General features: G+C 36.8%; 1 protein-coding gene across 1 annotated transcript; it reads left to right on the forward strand.

The window, feature by feature from the left end:
• Window positions 1-5,168: 5,168 nt before the first annotated feature.
• LOC103480398 (serine protease 27-like) lies at window positions 5,169-10,811 on the forward strand. The gene is made up of 6 exons (XM_008435331.2): window positions 5,169-5,254; window positions 6,859-6,882; window positions 7,369-7,531; window positions 8,552-8,808; window positions 8,880-9,028; window positions 10,124-10,811. The coding sequence occupies exons 1-6, from the start codon at window positions 5,200-5,202 to the stop codon at window positions 10,478-10,480; spliced, it is 1,005 nt and encodes a 334-aa protein (XP_008433553.2). The 5' UTR covers window positions 5,169-5,199; the 3' UTR covers window positions 10,481-10,811.
• Window positions 10,812-13,783: the final 2,972 nt, after the last annotated feature.

The following is a 13,783-nucleotide window of genomic DNA, read 5'->3' on the forward strand; positions in this document are numbered from 1 at the left end:
AGAGCTGCAGTTTATGTCACGGTTATAGTTTGTTCTCATTTATAGACCCTTTGACGTCTCGAGTGCAAGATCCTGCCTTCATCTCCCCGCTGCTTCCCGACAGTCACTACCATCGCTAAAACCAATGATAGTCATCGTCGGGGAGAAGCATGAAACTTTGTCATTCTGCTAATGTCAAAAAAAAACAACGTTGCAGTTGAAGTGCTTCCATTAAGTAAGAGGCGCAATTAGAATCAAACGTGAATGAGTTTGTTCACGCGATAAGTCATTTAAATAAAAAGCACTTCACACCATCATCCTCCAACTACTTCCTGTCTTTGTGGTTTTTGCCAGTAGTAACATCCGTTTTTTGATTATGTGACTCATGTGATGCAGAAACAGTGTTCCCATTGCAGTTTTGCAATTATACCAATTTCAATATGGACAAAAAAAAAAAAAAACAAAAAAAAACACCTCATTTGTGGCGGCAAAGCTTTTTATTGTAAGTTTCTGTTTGACATTGGCGTACACAATTCTTTTTAAAATGTCAAATTGCACAATTATACAGTCATTGGAAATGCAGGTAGTGACAGTGCACTGATGGCTATTTTGATCACATCAAATGGCAATGAATACTGTCACCTTTACAGACTTTCTCGTAAATATTTTTTAAAACCTCTCTCACTCTTCTTCCATGCCAATTTGACACAGAGATAAGACACAAAGTCCAAAACAAAAGGAATAGAAATTTGTGGTTGTATTTAAAAACAAAAAATCAAGACGCAGTTTCGCAACACAATGTACAAATTCACACAGTCAGAATCAAGCATCTGTCCACATCACATTCCAATCATTCCCCCACCTGAACACTGTAACAGATGGGTGACATCTATGAATGTCAGAAGAAAATATGACAGTCAGCATCTCACCATGTGCACATACTAAAAGAAAAAAAAAAAAAAGAAAAAAAATCCATTCTCTGCACTCAGCCAGCGTGACTTGTGCTCACGCCACGTGTGATTTGCCAGCTGTCAATTTACCGTTTCACGCACCTCTGGCTTTGAAGAGGATTTTAGTCTTTTGTCATGTGGTTCAAACATACCAAACACCACACATCTGCAAAGCGCAAATGGCACAGTCGCAAATCAGCTTGTTGTGAGTTCAGGTGGAACCAATCAAGGTAGTGAAGGAGATTCCTTCAAATGGCCTTGCTTTGAGAAGCAAAAAAAATAAAAATATGTTGGCCGTGAAGGAAACCAAAGCTGAAATGGTTACGATCAACTGTTGGGCTGCAGTTGCAAAACGAATCAATGTGATATTATTGGGACAATAGGAACCCAACCGCATTAATCAAATCTGGGAACAAAACAATGAACTGATGAGCTTGGCAACAATGAAAGTGATGGATGATTGCAGCAAATTCAGCTTGTTGATGTGGAAGATAATGGGGGACTTCTTGTTAGAGGATGAGTGCAGTCGAGTTAATTCCATCCAGGGTTTCCCCCAGAAAACTTGCTAAGCCCGGTGGTCGGGGTGCTGAGGCGGTCCACCGTGTTTTTGTATTAAAAGATGTTAAGTTGACAATAGAAGTAAAAATATCACTGGGTATTATGTTACGGGAAAACATTATCAGTGAACTGCTATATAAACCCACAACTAGTCTTAAAAACAACTAATCAAAAAATACAATTAAAATGAATATCAATTATGTTTACTTCTGTTATATCCAAATTAAGTCAGCAGCTCCATTGGGACCCCAGAGCTTCAGGGGCCCCATAAATGCTAATATTTTAACATAGACCACAGATATATAAATGTAGCATTTGTTTATTGAGATTATCATCGCTACTAAATTTGACATAATGGTTTCAGCATATATAAATTAAAAGACTTTAAATTATTTAACATTTATACGTAAGATTTTAAGGAGCTGGCAAGTTTACTTTGTAGAAGTTCAAAGAACAATATTCATAGTGTCATGTCAGTCTTATGCACACCCCTTCAAGTAAAGTGTTACCAAACATGCTGCTACCACTTCCTGTCATCTTCATCTTTTCCGCCAGTCGTCACATGACTCGTGTGACATGAAAAAGTGTTTCCATTGTAGTTTTGCTAAATAAACTGAAAATCAACCTCATTCTAGCGCTCAAACTTATTCTGCTATGTGTGCTACACATGGGGTACACATGGCATGTGCATCATATGTCATGAAACCTCTGGACATGTCCAACAACCAGTGGCAGCCTGGCCCTCATTGGTAACTAAAATAGGTATGCTGCTCTGAATTTATAGAAAGATGACTGAAGGATGATTGTCCTTTGCCAATGCAGATTCCTATGTTATACTAACAATGTCAATGCAACAGTGAAATGAGAGTATAAGGGTGATATAAGAAAGAAAATCCTGAAAATCATATAACAGCTAATTTTCACTAAAACATGAGCCTGCAGCATCAAAAGATGGATTTATTAAATTAATCTTGCTCAAATGTGGACAACTGCTGTCATCGTGCAACAAATCTTAGAATCTTCTGTTTCTGAATAAATAAATTGCCACTTGTAGACATCCAATTGATTTATTTCACAATTATAGTGTGAAAAAAAAACACATTTTTGGTATGTTAGGCCTGATAAATGAGGTAAAGTTCATACATATAACCATTTGATTAACACATCCAACACAGAGTGTAATTGTAAGCTGCAATAAGATAAAGATGAAGTGAATAATTGGTGTCCCACAGGATTTTCAGAGACAATTACATCCCAGACATGCAGAATTCAGAGCTCTCCTGCATCCACCAAGGTAATTATGGTTATAGCACTGACATGGCTTGTCTTTGTTGTTTGAATTCTCCTTTCTCTATTGATTTTACCCAAGTTGTTTATGTTCTATGTTCACACTCCTTTGATGATGAAAAGCTCGGTATCAGCCAAGCCTTCAATCACACAATTAACTGTGCCTTTTGTTTACTTTGTTTTATTAGGAAAATGATTTTCTGTCCTCTATTCATATTCTCTTTTTTTGTTATTCATTGCATCTGATTGTTCGTGTTTGCCCTCCTATTTGAAGTCATATTTCATTCTGCTTTGCTGGGAAAATTGGGATTTTGATTGATCTGCCACGCATTAAAATGAGAGAAAGAAACCTTTTTTTTTACTAAGCACACAACATAAAAGTGACTCTTTTTTATGGTTATAACAGGACAAGATTATTCTATCGCCGGCAAAAGCAACTTCAAATATATGGACCTGGTCCCCAAGTCTGTTAAGTCGCTGTATGACTGGTGTCAGAGCCTGGTCCACATTGTCAACACCACAATAGGCTCATTTACAGTAAAAATTGGACTCCAGGATTTATAGTTGGTGTTTAGGTATTAATCTTCCAGTCTTCCAAAAAATGCATAACTGTCAAATTATATTTTCAAATTTCCTGTCAACTTTAAACATTTTTTAACTCAAAAACAAAGCAGGTAGCTGGATTACTGCCGTAGCGCCCCGAGTACCGGGCTTAGCAAGTTTTCAGGGGGAAACTCTGGAGTCTGTCAAGGTTTCCCTTTGTCACCGATTCTGATCATAACTTTTATGGACAGAATTTGTAGCAGAGCCAAGGAGTTTAGGGCCTTATGATCGTATCTATGGCTTCAACAGATCACAATCTGCAGCTTTCACTAGAGCAGTGTGAAGTTGCTAGGGATGAGGATCAGTGCCTCCAAGGCCATGGTCTTCCCCGGTTTGAGGGAGAGGTACTCGCATTTTGATTTTACAAACATAGAAAGAAATCATGAAATCTGGACACCCAGAAAAAGATTTGGTGGAAAAAAAAAGAAAAAAAAAAAGCAAGTACTGAAGCATATAGTGTTTCATAAGATTCAGGTGTGTTGGAGAAGCGATGCATCGAAAAGCTGCAGGACTGGACTTTTCCACCTTTTGCTTTAGCTCTGAATACAGTTTGACCAAAGGAGAGCAGAGCCAGAAGTCAGAGAAAACATTTTAGCTTCACTTCGATACTACAGTCAACATTTAAAGAATCTCTAAAACCAACACTTTTTAACTGAGAACCAGAAGCTTTATGTGTATTTTAAATGCAGGGCATACTCCAATCATGAATGCAACCTACAAAAACATTAATTTGCTGCCAAACTGCCCCACTCACCAACAGGTGCCATGCTGTGAAGACAATCAGCGTAACTCACTTAGCCCAGTCATTGGTAATGTCATGGCTCCTCAGTGTATACACAGCTTTGACGTAAAGAAGATTTCCAAGTACTGTACATTGTTTCCACCTAGCTGAACAGCATTTTAAGGGTGTTGCCCTTCTGCTTCAGCCTTTTGTATCACCTTACATATTTTGTGGAAATGCCATTGAAAAACGAGGACATTTTACAGCATATCCTCCCTCAGTCTCTAATCCATTAAGACCCACAAAAGTGCGAACAAAAGAGTTTATTTTTAAAACTGCCTTATGTTGTTGCTAGTGACTGTCACAACAAGAAACTCTTGGCTAAATATGTCTGAGTGATAAAATAGTGAAATCTTCCAGAGGTATAAAAGTTGCCCAGCTCCAACTTTTACAGAAAGATGCAGCTACATGCATTTCAATGGATTCCAATAGTGAGAACAGTTCAGCTCATTATGCCAGTTGGCTTAAAGTTTTCTATTTTAGGAAACCCATCGAAGTCCACACACAAAACGTCTAATCTCAAAGACCCATAACACTTGAACCCAGTCTCTTCCTTCCTTCAAGAATGGATGTTTAAGAGAAAAATAGACCAAAAATAGACCAAAGTGACTCTAAAATCTCAATTGATTTTCTAGGGAAGAAAAGAAAGAAAGTTGCTGAATACACCATTGATTAATCAGGTTGGGGTAGAAAGATGTTGAGAAAGGTGAGCCAAAGTTACTTTGAATTACAAATTATTGCTTAAGTGAAGGCAAAGACAAAAAGGGAACAATGAGGATGAAGAAGAGCGGGAAAAAAAAAACCCTTTTGATTACAATCTATTGTTGCTTCACTGAACATCTTTTGTGTCTTTTGCGCAATGCACCACCTAACCAATGCATGAGGACAAACATGTTTTTCATCAATCTTTGTTGTCATACGGCTTATGTAAAATGAAGGTCAGAAGTCAATAGAACGGATGACATTAGGGGCGGAGCTAAGCATCTGAAGCCTGACTATTAAAGTCCGACACTTTGTGATGAGTGCTTAGAGACTCTGAAAATGGCTCTCCAAAAACTTTCTGCGTCCATTGTGTTGACCATTCTCATTTGCAATGGTAAGACATATTTTTACAAACTTGCTCTCTTCATATATATTTCTTTTTTATTTACTGTTCTGATAATTATCATCTGACTCAACATGGTTGTGGGAGAAAAACTTATTTTCTATCTAAACAACATGCCACTATGACCAAATTCTTACTTTTCCAGCATTTAAATAATTGTACAAAGTGAAACTGATTAAATCAAATTAAGAGAATATGCACTTTGATTAACAAATTGTTTTTAAATCGTTTGAAGGTTGTTTAACAAGTTTTTCCTTTGGCACAATGCCAGTACTTGTACAATGCTCAACTCTGAAAGTAGTTTAGGAACGCGCATTACTAATAAACTGTTTCATTATTCATTTTGGAGGACATTTGTCAAAATTTTATTACATCTTTTTTGCTGTTATTCTCAAAGGAAATCTGAGCCCAACTATATAATCAGTAGAAGTGATAAATTCTGTATATTTTAGTATTCAATGCCAGGTAAATACAAATCCAGGGTCAGTATTGCCAATACTGACACTTTTTATTTAAGTTTGATATACTATCAAACTTCTCACGTTTAGGTGCTCTTGTGTTTTTTTTTTTCTTTGTCCGAATTCTGTCCTCGATTTGAGCAAATTAACTCAAAGTTTATATGTGTCTACAAAAATACTTCATATTTAAATATTAGTGAGCAATTTTCTAAAACAAAGTGCAAAAAACATCTAATTTTACGACAAATCAAAACAAAATCTTTTCAAGATAGAGTTGAGAAACGATAATACCAAAATAAAACAAAGTTTCAAGAAGGAATCTGACACTAATGTATCGATCTTAAAATGCTTGAATAGATACGATACCGATACTAACTCGGTAGTATTCTTATTGCACAATTCCTATTGCAAAAAATACTTGAAATAAATTGAGAAATTTGCAGATTATCTCTCAGGAGTATCCTCTATTTTTTATAGAGTGTAATGTTTTGCGCATGAAGGTCAAAAGTGTGATGCTTAAAAGTATCACATGCATGTTCAGTACTTTGTCTAATGATAAGAATTTTAAAAATTTAAATCAAGGCATCTGGTATATCCTGCCTACATATGTGGAACTTTTAGATGCATTACTTTACATAATCAATATGCAAGAAGCTGTGACAATTACAACGTGCTTTTTTCTGCTTTGAAATAAATCATGATCGTAAATAAAACGTTTCAATTTCTGCCTTGAAATTCAAAAACAAAACAATATTTACAAGATTGAGAAACATAGTTAAAATTGGCCAGGGCCACCAATAAAATGCCACATTGATCAAGTATTACAGCCAGCAGAGTTGAGTTGATTGCAAACTAATTACTGCTCCTCACAAATAATTGTTTGCTTATTTTGTACTGGATGCAAATTTAACCTGATGTCTGAATAAATTTATCACAACAAAAAAAAAACAAAAAAACACCAACTTCACAAACTGGGTCCTCATTCGTAGTTAATGAATCTGAGATTAGAATCTAATGGACTATAAACATAAAGGATAGAAAATAAAACTCAAAACATATTGTGAGTAATGACACGTTGTTCAGGTTGGAGACGGTTGTTTCTTGAATTAATAAACTCATCTTTGGTCTTTGTTTCAGGTTGTCAGGCACAACAGCAGCCAAGTAAGTTTCAAAGATTAATTCTACATGTTCTACAAGTTTACTTCTTTTGTTTTCAGATTAGAGCGTATTAACATCACGTTTCAAGACAATGGTGTTCTTTCTTTGGATTACTTGAGTAGTAGGTGTGCGACGTTAAAATCAGAACTCTATCAAACGAGTGCGTCATTTAGCAGTGATTCCAACGTATAGAGCCATTTGAACAATCAAATAAAATTTGCATTTCATTTTATTTTCAGATTTGTATAACTTTTAAATTCTATAGTTTTACAAATTTTTGCACAGAACAATTTTTGAAGTATAATTGGTTTGGGTTTTGTATAAATTTGGCTTAAGTATTGACATTTTGAAATCTGTCCTATGCTGATCTGGTCTTTAATTAAAGAGGGTATACTTTCTATTGGTGAAACTATACACCATGTAATTTTTTTGTTGCATTAAATATCGACATTAATGACATTTATTATCGTTTCTTGTTTTCCGTAACAGTGTGTGGTAATGTAGCTATAAAATCCCGGATTGTTGGGGGCCAGGATGCATCTCCGGGCCGCTGGCCCTGGCAGGTCAGCATACAGGGAGAAAATGGTCACTTCTGTGGAGGTTCCCTGATCACCAACCAGTGGGTGTTGACCGCGGCTCACTGCATTGACGGGTGAGATTTCTGTCTCATTGGGGATGGTTGCAATCATTTGATCATGTCTGGATTTACTTCCACATTCTTTTCTGGTAGCCGTTAAAGCTAGAGTACGTAACTGTTACAGAAATAAGTTTACATATTTGTTAAAACTGTCTCCATGTCGTGACAATATGAGCTAATGTGTGAAAAGACAGAGCTCCTCCCCCTTCTCCCTGAAGAAATGCACCGCTCGCAGTTGAAAACATCCAATCAGAGCCAGAAGGCGGGCCTTAGCGCTGTCAATCACACCTGTATACGCTAACGGAAGAGAAACAACTTACAGTACCAAGAAAATGATTTATTCTCTCACCAGCGGCCATGCTAACTAGCCGTAGCATTCAGACAGCCTCCATTGTGGTGAACCAGCTGCAGCGTAGCAGACAGAAACGGGGAGGGTGTGAGCAGCATGTAAACAAGGTTGATTGTTTAGCAGCACTAAGACCCTCCTCCTGGCTCTGATTGGTTGTTTATGACAGAGCAATGTATTTGTTCAGGCAACAGCAGATCCATAAGGAGAAGGCAGAGTGTTTGATTTTTTTACAGATTGTCTCATACTATACTGTCACAACATTGTGATAATTTTAAGAAATATGTGATAAAAGAAAAAAAAAAATCATAAATCTTACAGACCGCTGCTTTAGACCACAAAACATTTAAATCCCCAATTACAATCCCTATGCTGAAGCATGATGGTGCAAGCTTCAATGGATGGGGATGTTTTTCTGTGGCGAGTAGTCCATACAGATAATGTGATGACATTTTGGTCTGTCTGACCACATAATTTTTAAATATCTAATGGTCGATGATTTGATCAGCCATTCAGTAGTTTAGTAGTCTTTACCAAATGCTTTGTTACACTTGAGTAATTTCTTAGATTGCTACTCTCTATTTTTCCTTGAGCAAAACTGTTAAAATAGTGTTACTCTTCTCGCCTAGTGAGTGACAATCTCTAAATGCTGATTTCACAACTCATTCTGTTACTTTTGTCTATTATAGTGACATCCTCATGTCTCAAGTTCATTTGGGTGCCTACAATTTATCGGACCCCAACCCCAATGAAGTGACTCGGGGGATCGTGCAATCCTTCAGCCATCCCGATTACAACCCTCAGACTTACGACAATGACATCGCTCTGCTGAAGCTGTCCGCTCGCGTCAATTTCACAGACTACATTCAGCCGGTGTGCCTAGCTTCACATAACAGCACCTTTCTTGAGGGTACCAACAGCTGGGTCACTGGTTTTGGTGACCTTGGTAAGTTAGCTCAAACGGTGGTGTTTTCTGAAGTCCCATATAACAAAATGCTAAAATTGTTCTTTCATTAGGTAATAGGAGCTTCCCTGACATCCTGCAGCAGGTTGAAATACCGATCATAGGAAATAACAAGTGCTCATGCTACAATCAAGGCTTTGCCACCATCACAGAGAACATGATGTGTGCTGGCCTTGATGAGGGAGGAAAGGACTCGTGTCAGGTGACTAGGTTATTTTTTTGTGTGTGTGTGTGATTTGTCATGTACATGGATCTTCTCAACTCTATAAAACATACGGTGGTATGATGTCCAGCCTAGTTATGACCGAACCTCACTGAATAAACCATCCGTCCATTTTCTGTATCCTCAATCTGCTCAAGGGACAAGACATTGGTGCATGAGATGTTGGCAAAGGCAGGGCAGGTTTTTAGTTTTTATTGAGTGATAGCAACTCGCATGCAACACAGGGGCGGGTGGAGGAGCTTTACCATTTTACAGATTATCTGTCTCATAATCTACTATACGGTGGCCCTGAAGTGCAAACTACTACAGCAATTCATCAAACACAACTACAAATGTAAAAACAATATATTCAAAAACAGTGACATTAACTAAGCGGAATTACCAATTAAGAAAACAACATTAACGAAATGGAAGAGATCCCAGCAGGAAACCTTGGTCATCGCTGATTGGATGAGACCACTTTTCACTTTAGATCCATGAAATTATTCTGGCATTCACTCCCTGTTTAGATGGGCAGGAAGACAGACAAAGCTTATCACTCAGGAAAAAGAACGAAGCAGAGCTTTGCATTGTGTCCCGACTCAAAAATATACTTTGATAGCTGTGTCAAAGTTTCTTATTTTTAACAAACGCGCCAAAGCAAGAATAACTTCTCATTGTTAAGCCAAAAGCGGTGTCCTCCTATCAGCAACAATATCTAGCTCTTCTATTTTAGTATCTGTGTTTTCTTAATTTGTAAATGTGCTCAGTTAATTTTGTGTTTTTGAATATGTTGTGTTTAGTGAATTGTTGAAGTGAGAAAGGGTCACCATATTACTGTCATCATATGGTAATAGTTTTAATAAGCATGTTTAAAAAAAAAACATTTTTGTAGAAGTTACATTCTGGGAGGTGATACACCACCAATTTATAAGGATTTATTTTAGCTCAACTTTTTTGCCCTGTAGAGAATCAGGCCAAGCAGATTTTGCACAATGTAAATTCTATCGTGCTTAAGAAAAAACAAATCTCAACTCGCACAAAAAATAATTTAAGCAGTAGTAAAATTCTAATCTCTTCTGCTTCCCCTCACAGGGAGACTCGGGAGGACCGCTGGTGATGTACAACAGTCTTGCGTGGGTCCAAGGTGGGGTGGTGAGTTTTGGTTATGGCTGCGCCGTTCCAATGAAACCCGGAGCCTACGCTCGAGTGTCCAACTATCAGAAGTGGATCAACGACACAGTCACTGGCATGAAACCGAGCTTTGTCGATTTCATCTCCGAAGGCTTTGATTTTGACTCGTCGTTCATCTGCCCTACCACCATGCCTCCCACCACCACTGATGGCAGCCTCTTTGGCAGTGGTGAAAACCTGAGTCACTTCACTCACGTCGTGGCTCTCTCCGCACTTGCGCTCATTCTCCATGTCTTTGTCGGCAGTGGTGGAATGTAAATGTTGCAAAAACAACAAAAGAAAAAGCTTGCCTCTTCTTGTGCTGCACCTCTGTAGCTGGATTCAACTAAGCTAGTTGCCATTAATTTCGCTTAGTTGAAAAAATGTTAACACAAAGGTGTATAAGTAGAATCTCAACTTTACTATTAAAATCATCATCTGTATTCAATCCAAATTAAACAGTTAATTCTGTACTTATATATATGGTTAAATGTTATGATCACATCTGATTTGTCACTGGCTGATGTACTTTCCTTTAAAGGTTTGTTTATACAGTCCTTTGATTTGCATGCATTTATGACAAAAATAAACATCCTTGGCAAATTATAAATATTTTGTGTATTCTGCAATTTTTCTTCTCATGAAAACTAAATCAAACGAGTAACTTTCAGTCGTAAACATTAATGTGTGGTTTGTTTCATTATTTGAGTCAAAAGTCCTGATCGTGCTGGTCAAATATTAGTCCAACAAACAAAGCTCTGTCCAAATATTAATCAAGTTAAAGTATTGGAATGGGTGTTTTCAAAGATAATTAAATACCGAAAGTACAAAGTCTCAAGAACAGTAATCAAATAAATGTACTTCCAAACCGCCCAGCTCTGTCCTTATATCACATATCTAAAGCACTGAAGGGAGGGAAAATAAAATAAAAAGCAGTTATATGGTGGTGGGAGGTATGGAAATTAAGAGCTAAACCTATTAAGAACATAGGAATGGTCCATTATCTTGTTAGGCAAAGAGGTAAAAAAAAAAAAAGGGATTTTATTCTGAAAAGTATAGCGGTTACTTTCCGTACATGATTTCTGAAAGGAACTGAAAGTATATCAATTTCAAAGTATCAAAAAGTATATCTTCTTTCTGAGGAGTTTCCCACAAGACTCATGGTGTATAAACACGCTCAAGAATGTAGAGATGATAATGGGCTTCTACACTGAAAGAGAATGGAGGTACAACTTAAACAAAATGGAGTTAATTTGTTAAAATGTAATTATATCGCAGTTATTTATGTTTGCTTAACTTGACACCATAATTTCTTAAAAGAAATTATCTAAATTTTCTATTAAAGTTGGTTCATCTGTTTTCATCACCGTCTACTGTAGATTCATTCTGGTTTTTAGAAAACATGGTCATTACTGTATGGTTTGGCTCATGCACAAAACAAGGTGGGTCCAAACTGCAACAGGTCTGCAGAGGAGGTCATCAAAGGCTGACCTTCATGACGTAGGGTCAGGAAAAGGGTGGCTAAAAAAACGCTGCAGACTCCACACATCCTGGACACAAACTGTTTTGACTCTTACTCTCAACTCGGCATAAAAACAAGCCACGATCGATACAACACTTTTTGAGCTACGTTTGAACAACCAGTTCTACAGGGCTTTAGGTGCAACCTTCCTCATTCTTTTATGATTCCCAGGAATCTTGAAAATCATACCCAATGAACTGTACAACAGTTCAACGAATCCATAATCCATCAAGATACAGATGTAAAAATCTACAAAAACAACAGCTTTTTTTTTTTCATAATGACTTAGTAAATAGTAAGTGAAAATTAACGTGACATTATCAGCAACAACTTGAACCTTTAGTTTTAAAGTAAAACAAGCAGTCATGAAAAGCACCAAAGGAAATCCAAACTAATTTTTAATAGTACAATGATAACTTCCTGAGATACAGTGTCAAAGACAAATTTAAGATGGAAAACTGTTGATTTCGTCAGAAAAGAAGTTCCAGATGTTGATAATTAAACCAGTGTCAGTAGTCTGCTGTTTGGGGCATACAATGTATGTTAGAAAAATGCTAAGAAGGAAAAGCCACAGCAATTACCAAAACAAAGCAATTATTTGAAGCAATTGCCAATAATCTACCTGAGAAGAACTATAAAGCCATTAGCAGACAAATTAAATTTGACATTCTACAGTGAAAATCAAAGATAGTTCATTTTCAAATGAAAAGGTTTCTGTTAACTTCCAATCAGGCTAAGCCAAGTTTCAGAAAGCTTGCAAAGAGTATCAAGAGACACATATTGGTGACACTACTAGCATTAGCATGGTTAGCTCAAATAGACTGGAACAGCTTCTCATCTTGTTGCCACAACAGGACAGTCTAGTTCCTCATTGGGCAGCGACAGGTTTCCAGTTCAGTTTGTTTTTTCTTTGTTTTCTTTGGCTACAGGTTGCTTCCTTCTAAAAGATCCAATATTTAGGTACATTATCGCCATCTACTGAGAGCCAGACTATCTAAACTACATTATTGTGTATATTTACACAAGGGACATTATAAGGTAACACGGAGGAGATCAACTAAGCTCTACACCAGTGTTTCTCAACCTTTTTCGGCCCAGCCCCCCCCTTAGCCCTTATCCAGGTCCCTCACCGCCCCCCACCAAAGAATTTGCAGGTTACTTTGCACTGACCATTATTTTATCATTAATATTACTATCACTATTGTAGATGTTTTGATTTTTATGCTTGTTTCTGTATTTATCATCAAAAATAATTTCCCAGAGAACAAAAAACCCATGTGAATAGAAATTATTTTCACAGGCGTCTACAAAAAATGCAATGAACATTCAAGTTAAAATCAGTAGGCCTAACAGCAGCCAGTCAGGGTGGAAAAAATATTCTTATTTTGTGCCATTTTCTAGTTGTTAAATATTCCACAAAATGACCAGATAAAATATGTTCAACATGCCAGTTTAAACTTTGATCTATTTGCAAACTACTGAGCTCTGCAACATTAAAACATGGATAGAACTGTAACTACATTAATCATAACTCTTCTTCAGTGTTTCTGTCGGTTTCTGGTGGTGCAGCTCTGTGCTGCCTTCAGGAGAATGGGACATCAGAGTATCATCCATAAAATTTCACCCTCATGGCATTTATTGTGCAAACCAGAGCTTTCAGTGGAAAAACAAAAGTTCCAGATCCTTTTAATGCCATACAAATATGAGACAGAAACATGGATTATATCTTTATATAGACCTGTCTATTGATTATAGATTAATAGTTTTACTGGACAGAATTTACAAAGAACAAATCTGATTCTTAATCAAATCCTAATGAGTCAAATTGAAAGTGTCATGGAGTCATCAGCCTCATGACATTAACACTGACATGAAAAATAATATTGAAGAAATAAATATATCAAATCTAATTAAAAACATAAATAATTGATCAGTTATTTACTGTTATGGTCTGTAAGATATATTTATTCTCAGTATTAGATGTGGTTTCAACAAACCCATGACACTTCAACAATATTATTTCACCTTTTATCTGGAAATAGTGTCTGTTTATTCTTGCC

Source organism: Poecilia reticulata, chromosome 18 (genome assembly GCF_904066995.2).
Source record: "Poecilia reticulata chromosome 18, P_reticulata-male-v2, whole genome shotgun sequence".
Taxonomy (NCBI): domain Eukaryota; kingdom Metazoa; phylum Chordata; class Actinopteri; order Cyprinodontiformes; family Poeciliidae; genus Poecilia; species Poecilia reticulata.

Bases quoted from the DNA above. Each gene is read 5' to 3' on its own strand.
- LOC103480398 (XM_008435331.2), top strand. From the start codon at position 5,200: ATGGCTCTCCAAAAACTTTCTGCGTCCATTGTGTTGACCATTCTCATT. The intron at 6,883-7,368 runs GTAAGTTTCAAA...TTTCCGTAACAG, and splicing joins TCAGGCACAACAGCAGCCAA to TGTGTGGTAATGTAGCTATA. The intron at 7,532-8,551 runs GTGAGATTTCTG...TGTCTATTATAG, and splicing joins GCGGCTCACTGCATTGACGG to TGACATCCTCATGTCTCAAG.